Source organism: Rhodamnia argentea, chromosome 6 (assembly GCF_020921035.1).
Source record: "Rhodamnia argentea isolate NSW1041297 chromosome 6, ASM2092103v1, whole genome shotgun sequence".
Classification (NCBI taxonomy): domain Eukaryota; kingdom Viridiplantae; phylum Streptophyta; class Magnoliopsida; order Myrtales; family Myrtaceae; genus Rhodamnia; species Rhodamnia argentea.
Window position 1 is genome coordinate 1,842,809 of NC_063155.1, and position 12,020 is coordinate 1,854,828.

The following is a 12,020-nucleotide window of genomic DNA, read 5'->3' on the forward strand; positions in this document are numbered from 1 at the left end:
ATCCAACTCAGTGCGCAGGGGTAGGTGAGCACACCACGAAAAGTAACGATGCGGGACAAAGCGCGGGGACAACTCGGTCGATACAGAGGACCAAAGTTCAGGTCAGTAGGGTCATTGCTTGCCTTTGATGTAGTTGTTGCTGCACTTGATTAATTATGCGAAGTCCTTTTACGGGTTGCAAAAAGACAAAGGCAAGATGCGGGGGCAAGGGCTGCTCATTCAAGAGAGCGGAGCAAAATTCAAGTAAACTTTGCAATTGGTCAAACACAATTTCTTTTTTGTTGTTGCTTTAGTTTAATTATGCTATGTACTTCTTCAAGTTAAAAGAAGACAGAATCAAGCTACTGAGGTAGTTCACGGCACCATAAGCACTAGTGGTGCGGGACATCGCACGTGCACACCTCGGTCGACGCAGATGAGCAAAGTTCGGGTGAGATATTTAATTGGTGATTTTCTTTTTTTATATACGGGTTGTTACATTATATTAGTTGTGTTATTTCATTGTGCAGGTGAAAAAAACACCAACCGATGTTGCGAGAGCGTGTGAGGGAATCGTTGAAAGCAATAATGCCGAACAAAGCATAGGGCCAACTGAGTCATATAGTGTACAACAGACGGGGCCCAAAGATGAGGTGCAATAAAATTTAAGTTGAAAAGAATGCAGCGTGTGTGCTTAGTGCATGAAGTAATTCTGTGCCTTATGTAGGTTAGAAAAAGTATAGAGGTTTTATAAAGACAGGCACTAAGACGAACACATGGTATAATTGGGAAAAGGATAAGAGAGCATGGCTATGGATTATTTAGAGACATGAAAAGTGGCATGGTTATTTTCAATGTAAGGAGTAGTTGTATGTATTATGCATCTCTCGGTTATTTCATCACATGCTAACTAATAATATGGTTGTATTGCAGCCCGGGAGGAGTTCGGAGGTGCTAATATCTGAAGGACACTCAACTGGACAAGCTACTACAGCAAGAACAAGAAGTCAAGTGCATGCACCGATAAGAAATTCAACAATAACAACCCGTGCACAATCGAAGAAGCTGCCAATGCGAGCTCCAAAACCGAGGGTACCAAGGCCACCTCTAAAGCATGCACCAAAAAAGGCCCCACCCCCCAATATCGGCTCCATCTTCATCAAATGATCCTCCAGCAGATAAGACAGTTGAAGAAGAAACACCATGTAATGATGATGTGCCTAAAGTTCCAGTCCGAAAGAGTGCAAGACTCATGAATCATTTGAAGACGGTTCAATGTGATCGCGTTATTGATCTTGTATAATGGAGATGATTTGAAGGGCTTGTAGTTTATGCTATGTCTGTTTTTTGGTGGGAGGGGGGTTGGGTTTTTTGTTTTTGATTGGACCTAACTGGCGAGTTTCTATTTTTTTTAATGGCAAGGGCCTAAGTCTTTTGTTGGTACATTATCGATCACAATTCATGTATAAAGGGGATGCTGCAGCAACATGGTTTGATGCAAATATAAGCTGCAACAACATGGTTGTATTCTGAAAATTTCCCTCCTATATTGTAAGCTGAAGTAACATGGTTTCATTTGAGGAAGCACGATTTTATGGTCTATTTTGTGCAATTGGTGAGTTTGATGCAAATGTAAGCCATTTGGTGTGAAGTTGGGATCCTTAATAGGATATTGCATATCAATTTCTCTCAATCTTCGATGATAGTAGCTCACAAACCGATACCAACATAGCCAATTATTAACAACTTAATGAACTCAAGTGTTCGCTTTTACAAAATCTACGCACTTAAGTGTTCTCTTAACAAAAAAATTACAACTCATATGACCATTCGCAAAGTTATTTGCAACTTGTATTGCACTTGACCAACCATAGCAACCAACGAAAATCCACTAGCAACTGCTGAACGTAAATGGCAAAAAACCATTTGTTGTTGCCGCAGACAATGTTCCATGCGTGCATTGCATCAATTTCTCATCTATTGAACCAAATATAATGCATACATTGGACCACAAACTAATTGCTCAGTTAGTAAAATCATAAAGACTGCCATTTCCACCAAAGAAATGCAAAATCTTTTAACACAAAATGCAAAGAACATCTGTTCTTGCTGCAAGAACTATTGCGGACATGATACAAGTCATTTATATCCCCGTATAAGCTAAAAGTTATGCATGTATTACATCATCAATATCCAAACCAGCCTTAGTATCTAAACCAGCCCCATTGCTCATTCAATGAGATCATCAAGCCACAACATCGACCACAACGCCATCTACCGAAGTAACATTCCAAAATAGACCGCTTTCCTTGGCCGGTTTGGGAACAACATCCAAAAACCGACAATCGTTGCTCCGAACACTAAAACTCATTTCATTGTCCTTCTACTCTGGAAGACTAAGTTGTTTCTTCCGCAAACCGATCTTGCTCTCAAACACAAACCAAACCACAGCCGTTACCAACAACACAAGCAACACTCGATAAATATCCCTTTCAATTTTCATCTTAGAAACTTGTTTTTGTAAATGGTTGACCACAGATTCCAGACCCTTCATTTCTGCTTGCATTGAATCAGCATCGTCCACCTCATCTTGCGACACGGGTCGAGTTTTGCCACGACCTTCCAGCAGCTGCAAGATAACCTTCGTTGCTTGGTTTGGAAATTTTCCATCGACCCACCTGAAATATCCACAATTGAAGCCTTCTCTATAAGTACTGCATCCAACAAACCTTCGCCCGGGATTGTCTCGCGTCCACGCTGTTCTTGTGGGACTCCGCAGCCCACAATAGCAGCAACTTGGACATTCATCTTCGCTTTGCTCGTAAAATCGTGACCCGCTTCTCCTACTTCGGCTTGCCATTGTGAATATAATGAGGTGAAAAGCTCCCAATTTCGAACAATTTCGAACTAGAGGTGCAATTAGGGTTAGGGTTCTTCACTGATTTCTTTTCCATTTGGCCCAAATTGTTAAATAAGTTCACTTCCTCTTCCATACGACCTCGTTTTCCATCTCTAGTGCTGACTTCATTTTTCCGGCAAGCCACGTACGCAGGTTTAATGTTAAAATAAGTCCACATCGGATTTCCGACATGCCAAATCGGCGAGTGGCACTTAAGTGAACACTTTTTCAAAGTTATGGCACTCAAGTGAACGTTTTGAAAGTTATGGCACTCAAGTGAACGCCGTACAAAAGTTATGGCACTTCTAGTATACTTTCCCCCCCCCATTAAGGCTCAACTTCATCCCTACGGGCCTGTGTAGAGGCTCAACTTCATCCCTACGAGCCTGCGTTACACAATGCTCATCTGCCCGGAAACCACAACCATTGGCTCTAATACTATTTGTTAAAAAGCATGCAACAAAAGTCCGATATCTTCACTCGAGAGAGAATGCCAAGATGTAGCTCAAGTTTGAGCCAGTTAACATATCAAGTTGAACCTATCTTCGCTCAAAAGTTTAAGTTAATAAGTTATGGATCAACTAAGCTATTAGCTACTCTACACCACACCGATTTTTTCTATAGAATTTCTCTAATACAACTCACTCACACGTGTATCATACCATCATGACCATCCATTTCAACTTGAACAAATTAGTTTATTAACACTTTCTTTGCCAAATGCCGGACCGGTTTGAAGCCATGATCTCACTCTCGACCATTATGTATGCACTGCCCCCTTCTTTAAGTGCCTCATCCGCCAATTCAACCTCTTTTGCCACTTCCTCGCTCATCAATACCTCTTCATTTTGCTCACCACATGTCCTCACGAGCAAATCATGTTCCATCCTCGAATCTTTATTGCCGTACCTGACCACGCATTGGTAGATGAGCTCGAGGGGGTATGTACGGCGGAGCAAAAACCGTTCCTTGAGAGCGATGTAATGATTTGATCGAGACGACTACGACTACGAGTGAGTGCAATGTCGGTACTGTTAGGATGCATATTTGAGTTGTATTATAAAAATCTCACATCGAAAAATAGATGTGGCGTCTAGCAATTAATATATCCTAGCTGGCCCATAGTTCATAAGCTTAAGCTTTTAAGTAAAATGAGTCTAATTGTATATGTTGATGGGCTCAGACTTGGTTTTCTCTTTGCGATCTCTCAATCTAAAGGTATCAGATTTCTGCTGCGAACTCTCAATAGTAAATATTGCCCCCGAGTTCTGCTGCAGATACAAGTGAGCAAAAAAGACCTCTCGTCTTGGGACCCCTCGGACCAGACCGGGACCGATGGTCCGATTCCCAATTTTAGGGGTATCCGGTCCGTTTCCCAGTTCCTAAAATTGGAAGTTGTGACCGGCCAATCCAATTCTCGATTCCAAGGCCCCGAACCCGACCGGACTGGACCGGTTCTTTTTTTTTTTTTAAAAGAAAAAAAGTAAACCTCACATTTTACTTGTTTAGGTTTAGGATTTCTTTCTTTCCTTTACTTCGGTCTTCGGTGCAGACATACCTCTCTACTTCTCTCACTACACATAAGTCCGATTGCTCTATCCCTTCGTCTAGAAGCCCAACCGCTCAGCCTTCGTCTCTTACGTGTGCGTGCGCCTCTACTCAACACCTCCAAAGGCTTTCCCCCACACCCTTTCTCTTGATCGATCTCTCGGTCCCTCGGTCGCGTAGCTTGGTGAGTTTTTTTCTATGATGATTTGTGCGTCTTTGTTCTTTGAGGTGGATTCATTCTTTGAAGTTGGTCTCTGCTTTCCTCCTCCTTTGCAATCGCTTCTTGTTGGTTTTTTGGAAGTCCCGCTTATTTGTTCTCGGGTTAAAGTTGTTCGGCCTATTTTCCCGCGATGCTTGCGTGGCCTTTTGGCACATTCTTACCTGCCTATGGTTTATTTCTTGTAATTTGGCTTGCAAACTGTTAGAGATTGAGATCACCTTGTTGTTGGTGACCGGGAACCGCTCACCCCCTACATACGTACAGTCCGAAACTCTCCAATGTTATTTCTTTTTAGATTAGTACAGTCCAAGAGTTCTCCGTTATAATATAAGAACTCCTATACTAACTTGTTAACCACTGGTTGTTTCTTTAACTCTCTTTTGAGAGTGTTTCTAGTATGTATTAGTCCATAAGTGAAACTGCTAGAGTTGATTAGTACATAACAGAGGGTATTTCTTACACAACATATACCATCCCAACCTCAAGGAGAGACACTGGTGGCACTTTCGGTGCAACATATGGTCCATTGCGGTTTCTCTTCAAAAAATTGTAGCCGAAGTTGATGGCCAGCCTCTTGAGAACATATGATCCTTGTTTTGCTTTAACGTGCGACTGTCCAAGTATGAAAGTAGTCCCCGATTACCGAGCTGCTAACAAATAGCCCAGTTCTTCCGCATCCGCTTCACCATCTCAATCCTCGACACTGCGAGCATTAATCTATTTGGATGATGTTGCATGTCTTGATTTTTTGTTTTTCAATTCTCTCAATTTGATGTTGTTTTCATTCTTTGAAGGTTTTGCTTGTGGTGTCTTTTAAGCTTTGGAATTAAAAATCAATCTCCCTTGGCTTTTATAACTTATAATTTGTTTGATTCATGTGATCCGCCTATATGTCAATGGAAGAGGACAAATCCATTGATGAGATGACTTCGCCAATGGACTCACTAGAACATGAAGGTGAAGAAGTCTTCGAAGAGGAAGTCGACACAAATAAGGTATCTCATGGTTGCTCAATTGCTACTGGTAAATGAAAATCATCACAAGCTTGGCTTCATTTTTGTAAAGGCAACAAAAATAAGAAGGGAAAAACTGAGGTATTTTGCAAATATTGTGCACCATGTATTGGTATTGTGTTAATAATGGTACTTTTGCTATGTTGAAGCACTTGAGCAGGTACAATAAGTATCCTCGAAATACGGATAAGAAGCAAAAGTTTTTTGTCCCACATAGAGTGGATAGGACTCAAATGACTACGGGAAATACCAGATCTGGTAGTGCTAATGACTTATTAACATGGGAGTTTGATCGGGAACTTTGTAGGAAAATGCTTGTTTGGATGATTATAGTGGATGAACAACCTTTTTCATTGGTTGAGCATGTGGGATTCCGTGATTTTATAAACCAGCTACAACCTCTTTTCGATCTCATCTCAAGATTTACAGTGGCTAGAGATTGCATGAAGTTGTATCTTACTGAAAGAATAAGTTTGAATTTTTTTTCGCAAGCTTAAGTCTAGGGTCGCACTCACGACCGATACATGGCGCTCCACTCAGAACTTGACCTATTTATGTCTCACTGCTCATTTTATTGATGATGTTTGGAAATTGCACAAAACAATCATAAGTTTTGTGGTAATGTCTAGTCACAAGGGCAAGGAAATTGGAAAAATGATTGAGAAATGCATCTATGAGTGGGGAATAGAGAAACATGTGTCCACGATCACCGTGGATAATGCCAGTTCAATGATGTAGCCATTAAGTTTATGAAAGCTAAATTTCTAAAAGATAAGCTGCTGATCTTAGATGGTGAAACTTTACACATGAGGTGCACGGCTCATATTTTAAACATGATTGTGAGGGATGGATTGCACGAAATACATGATTCTATTACACGTATTCGAAACACTCTTAGGTATGTGAGAGGTTCTCCCATGAGAGCTAAATCATTCCAAGCTTGTATTGAGAGTGCAAGGATCAGTTATAAGGGTTCAGCATGTCTTGATGTTTTCACTAAATGGAACTCCACTTATCTCATGTTAGACACTACCTTAAAGCTAAGAAAAGCTTTTGAGAGGCTGGAAGAAGATGATCCTTTCTTCTCGGCTGAGCTTGAAGATGAAACTCCTAAAAATGAAGATTGGGAAAAATGCCAGAGTTCTTATCATATTTTTGAAGAAGTTTTATGATTCCACGAATAAGATGTCCAGGACTTTGTATATCACTTCAAATGATTATTTTGACAAGATAGCTGGTTTATATAAAACTCCGAAACTAGCAACAAATGCTTCAAATGTAAAGTGAAATCCATGGGGGTGAAGATGAAGGAAAAATTTGACAAATATTATGGGAGTTTTGAAAAAGTGAACATGATGGTTTTGATTGCGGTGATATTGGATCCAAGAAAAAAGATGAAGTATGTGTGATATTGTTATAAACTAATCTATGATAATGACGAGATAGTAAATGAGAGGTGCGATTATGTGAGGACTTACCCGGAACGTTTGTTTAGTTTTTACGAGAAGTCTTGTGGTTCCGGACCTTCTGTCGACGAAAATTCGTGTGGTCAACTTTTAATTGATGCTGGTGGCAGTTCGGGCGGTCAACATGAGGAAGGTCACAAAGACGAGATTGGTCTCACTGTGGGTTTCAATGTGAGTTTCGATGGGGACAAGGCATTCGAATACTTTATGGACGAGGAGAAAAAAGTGGCTGAAGGCAATTTATCCGAGATCGAAAAGTATCTGCAAGCTACACGTGAAGAAGGTCGTACTCTTGACATTTTGATGTGGTGGACTACCGCTGGCCAAAAGTTTAAAATCCTCTCTTTGATGGCTCGGGATATATTGGCTTTTCCTATAACAACCGTTGCTTTGGAGTCTACTTTCAGTACATCCGGTCGTGTGCTTGATGGCAATCGAAGTTCTTTGACTCCTAGAGTGGTGGAGCTTTGATTTACGCTCAAGATTGGTTGACAGTGGTTAACAAGCTAGTTAATATTGAGGAGTTCATCGAGAACGGAGAAAAGTTCGAGTCGGGTAAGTCATGGATATATCTTTTCTTTTGTATCTTGTATTTCTTTTGTATATCTAATAAGTGCATGCTCTAATTAATATCTTGTTTTTTCTAGCTATGAATGATGCTTGCTCGGAGCTTACCAGTAGATAGAGTTTACAAGTTGGTGGAAGGAATATATGGTGAGATTTTCATTCATTAATTTTCGCCTCAATTTTTGCATCTTATTGGCATGGGCTGCTATTTGGAGTTAACTTTGCAGGAAGATGTGAGTTGTTTTGTGATGTCCTGAAATTTAGTTGATCGAAAGAAAATTTCAAATTCCAGCGTGTAAAGTGAAATTTGATCTTGAAGTTTTAATGGTCGACGATTGGCTATTCTCAAGCAATTGTCGGAAAAAGTCAAGTTGAATCATCAAATTTTGACTCGTAAAAGCGATACGCGTCGCGTGTTATATTGGCTTCGTCCGAACCCAAAAAGGAAAAATACCATTTTTGCCCTCGGACGATCGAATCAAATGACGTCCAAGATCCATTTGTCAAAATTACGTTTTTGCCCTAGTATTTATGGGTAAAGAACGAGGTTATTTATGAGTGTGACTTGAATTTAATTTTTCCCGTGGGTTCCATGTTTATATATATATATATATATATATATATATATATATGTTATCTTGTGATCTTTTAGGGTTTTGTTAGTTTTAATTAGCTAAGTCTTTACGTGGGATGTGCAGAAGATAGAAGTAGGCCCACTATCATTGTTTTCTTTTATCCCAACTGAATTTTACTCCGATCCCTTTCTAGTTGTACTTCAACCAAACTCTCCCCTAATCAGCCGCAGATTACTTTTTCCCATTTTCCTATGTCGGCAAGGCTGGCCTCACTACAACTTGCAGCCCAAGTTCCGTAGACCCACGTGACCCATCTCTCTCTCTTATACTCTCTCTCTTTAAGCCTTCCTCTGCATGACAATAGTCCCACACCCGCACATCATCTTCTTCTTCTTTTTGGATCTTTAACCCGCAACTTCTTCTTCCTTTATTTACCCGCAACTTACGCGCGAACCAGCCCCAGCTTCACCCGACCACCTCACTTCACCGCTAGCCTCCGCCTTTGCTCACCGTTGTACCACCGTACCTCCGCCTCCCCTCGACGCCGTCGCGCATTCCCCGAACTTCTTGCCTTGCTGCCGCGTCACTCTCGAGCCTCGGAAGCTCACGAAGCCGAGGGCCAACGCGGCTCGCGCCGCCGTGTCCAGTTCGACGTCGTGCCCCGCCCCGCCGCGACACCATATACCCCGACGCACTTGTATAGCCCTTCGAACCACTTTTCAGCTACCCCTCAAAACCCATGGACGAACCGTGACCCTGTTCTTGTTGCTCGGTTTTTCCTATACCCGAGCCTACTCTCATTGGGAGCCTTGTTCCGGCGCCCATGGCCACCTCCATGAGCGCCGTGCTCTGACCCGACGGCCATTCGACCACCCCGCGCCCTTGGTTTGACCACCCACAGCCACCACCACCTCTGTTGCATTGCCGACGCCTTGCCGCAAACCCGAACGCGGATTTAAATTCAAGCTCGCGCCACCTCGCATCCGACTCGACGTTAAACGCGGGAGTTGTGAGTTAACCCCTAAACTCCGAATAGGGCATTAGTTGCGTTTAAGGATAGATTTAATATTATTAACGGCTAAATAGATTATTTAGTTGTGGCCGAATAATTTAATTGTCTGAAATTGAGTTCGCTAAATATGTTGGTAATATTAATTGGAATATGGATTAATTAATCGCGTCGGATTAATTAAGTGTGATTAGTATAGTGACTTACGTTAATTAATTATTACTGTGCGATTATTATTATTTGGTGGTAATTATATGACTTATGTGTACTTGATGATTGATTATTCTGGTTATAACTGCAAAATTTGGTGAATAATATACGTGTATATGTGATTGCATGTGAACCAGAATTTGAGCATAAAAAAATGGCTTTGAGCCAAATTTTGAGCACGAGCATTTGTGGATTCATTTGAATTAAATGCAAAGATATAAAATTGGTTGATTGCCTGTCGTGCTTGTGTGATCACATATTGGATACCGTCTTCTCGAGTACGTGAGGACGAAGCCGACCCCCGAGTACGAGGGTTCGAGTCCGGTAAGTTCGTGCCGAGGGTACTTGGAACCACACGATTTATCGGATGCCGATTGCAGCTTGTGACGGACCGACGCTCCTTACGGGAATGCCGAGGGTACTTGGAACCACATGGCTTGTCGGTTGCCGTCGCCGAAGGAATGGGACGAAGCCCGGTTCTGCCGGAAGAGCATGGTTTTACTAGACCGTGATAGGTCATTAATAACTGGAACACGTGTGATGCATTGTGTATGCGAATTGTGATGAGTGTTCCGGTTATATACCTTGGCTGTATGCAATTGATTGCATGTTTTATGAACTGTTCATGTGTGGGCCAAGATGGGGTAAGATTGCATGTGATTGATAGTTCGAGATTATGTTTGAGCCTTGTAATATGATATGAGTTGCATGTTATTACTATGCCATTGGTATTGCTTTATATGCATAGGGCGCCTTGAGCGAGTCGGTGTCCTACACGGACTTAGGCGTTGACTCACGGGGATTTTATATCTCACCCGTTATTGTTAAATGTTTTCGGGACCGTGATGCCGCTAGTCCACCCGGTGAGGTTTGGAGTCCCGATAGACCAGTCCTATGACGTTACTCATCTCCCCGTCCCTGGGTCCCACCTAATTTGGGAGCACCATAGTACGACCATCTGGGTCGAGGAGGGACTAGGCTTTTTAGTACCCCACGTTTTTAAAGCCTGGTTCCTCCGAGATGGTGACATTTTATACGGACCGCTTCGAGGATTTGATGGACCACCATCTGCACCCCCGAGCCGGACATGAGACCCTATGGATCTAGACACTCCGGATGGGGAGGTTGAGGACCCGGATAGTGACGTGGACTCTGCTCCTGGACCACCGCCGGGTTTCCACCCTTGACTATGATTGTAGGGACTTTTTGTTGAGACCTTTTGTTATGACCTGGGAGGGTGAGGATAGCTCCTCTAGTTGTTGTAGATACGAGTTAACCCCGACGACCCCTATATCTTTTTGTTGGTCACGTGGAGCCGCCCTAGAGAGTGGGCTTGTAGATATTACGGTGACTCCCGAGGGTTAAGAAGTATCTATAAAATGAATAAAAAGTTGTTGCTTAATTATTAGATATTATTGTTACCCTACTTTTCTATCCCTATTGTTTGATTTATTGTTTGGGAATTGTACGTTCCGCTTGCGTTATTCAAAGATAATTAATGGGTCGATGACGTGCTTGGGACGTCGTCCTTTTTTTTTATACCCGAGGCGATTTAGTAGGGCTGTTGCGGGGCCGGGGATCGGGGTGTGACATGTTTTATTGCCAAATCCCAACTTACAAGTCACCTACACCTTCTTGATGAACATCTTCTTTTTCCAAGTATGATCCTTTTGAGTTCGCTTTCTATTAATTCCATTTCTAATTCAAAACTAATGTACGTCGCTTATATATACTTATTGCAGGTTGGCCACACTTTTGTTTTTTTTTTTTTTTGGTAAGGTAAGTATGTATAGACTTTTCAAATGACTTAGTTACAAGAAAGGGCCGAAACACAAAAACCTTGAACCGACTAGGACACAAGAGATTGGCCGCACTTTTGTTTCATCCATCAAATATCAAGAAAGGACTTGAAGTTTAGAAATCTTCCCATTTTTCTATTCCACTGTCATTTCCGTTAATGTTTTGTGATCTAGTGTATGTTTTTTTCCCTTTGGGTGTGCTTTTAATGAGCTTTTGATGATCATATGGGGACACGTTGACTTGTTGTTGAGTTTTTGAGTTTGGACTGGACTGTGGGCGGTGAGCGGCCTCTTGAATGGTACAAGTAATGAGCTTTTGATGATCATCCTCTTTATTGAAGCCGCCTACTTGTAAATAGAATTTACTTGTTTTTGGAACAAGTCACCACTCTTGTTTGGAGTTAACTTTCCGTTAATGTTCTGGGAGCTTCAACTCCTAAGCGGTTCCACAAATATGTTTGGAGAACCGGACCAAAAGTGGGAACCGCCCACTTTTGATGAGTTTTCGTAAATTCTTTTTACAAGTAATGAGTTTTTGATGATTAGCCTCCTTAGTGAAATTTTTTTTGGAACCGCCGGGGAATCGGACCGGACCAATGGTCCGGTCCGGTTCCCGATTCCAAGGGTGGCCGGTCCGGTCCGCTGTTCCGAAAAGTGAGAATCGGGACCACCGGTCCAGTTCCCGATTTTTGATGGGAACGGGACCAGACCGGGAACCGCTCACCCCTAGTTGCG

General features: G+C 42.1%; 1 protein-coding gene and 1 long non-coding RNA gene across 3 annotated transcripts; both read left to right on the forward strand.

Moving 5' to 3' along the window:
* The first annotated feature begins 5,261 nt into the window (after window positions 1–5,261).
* On the forward strand, window positions 5,262–11,381 carry LOC125315411. Its single transcript, XR_007198668.1, has 3 exons — window positions 5,262–5,277; window positions 11,147–11,228; window positions 11,350–11,381. It is a non-coding gene; the product is annotated as an uncharacterized LOC125315411 (long non-coding RNA).
* Window positions 5,538–6,932, forward strand: LOC115755959 (zinc finger BED domain-containing protein RICESLEEPER 2-like). 2 transcript variants are annotated; one of them, XR_007198660.1, is made up of 2 exons: window positions 5,538–5,669; window positions 6,558–6,932. XR_007198660.1 is itself a non-coding variant. In XM_030695596.2 (2 exons), exons 1-2 carry the CDS (start codon window positions 5,598–5,600, stop codon window positions 6,829–6,831), a joined length of 318 nt encoding a protein of 105 aa, XP_030551456.1. In that variant the 5' UTR covers window positions 5,571–5,597; the 3' UTR covers window positions 6,832–6,932. The 2 variants fall into 2 exon arrangements, 1 of the variants encoding a protein (XP_030551456.1); XM_030695596.2 differs by having other exon boundaries at window positions 5,571–5,641.
* Window positions 11,382–12,020: the final 639 nt, after the last annotated feature.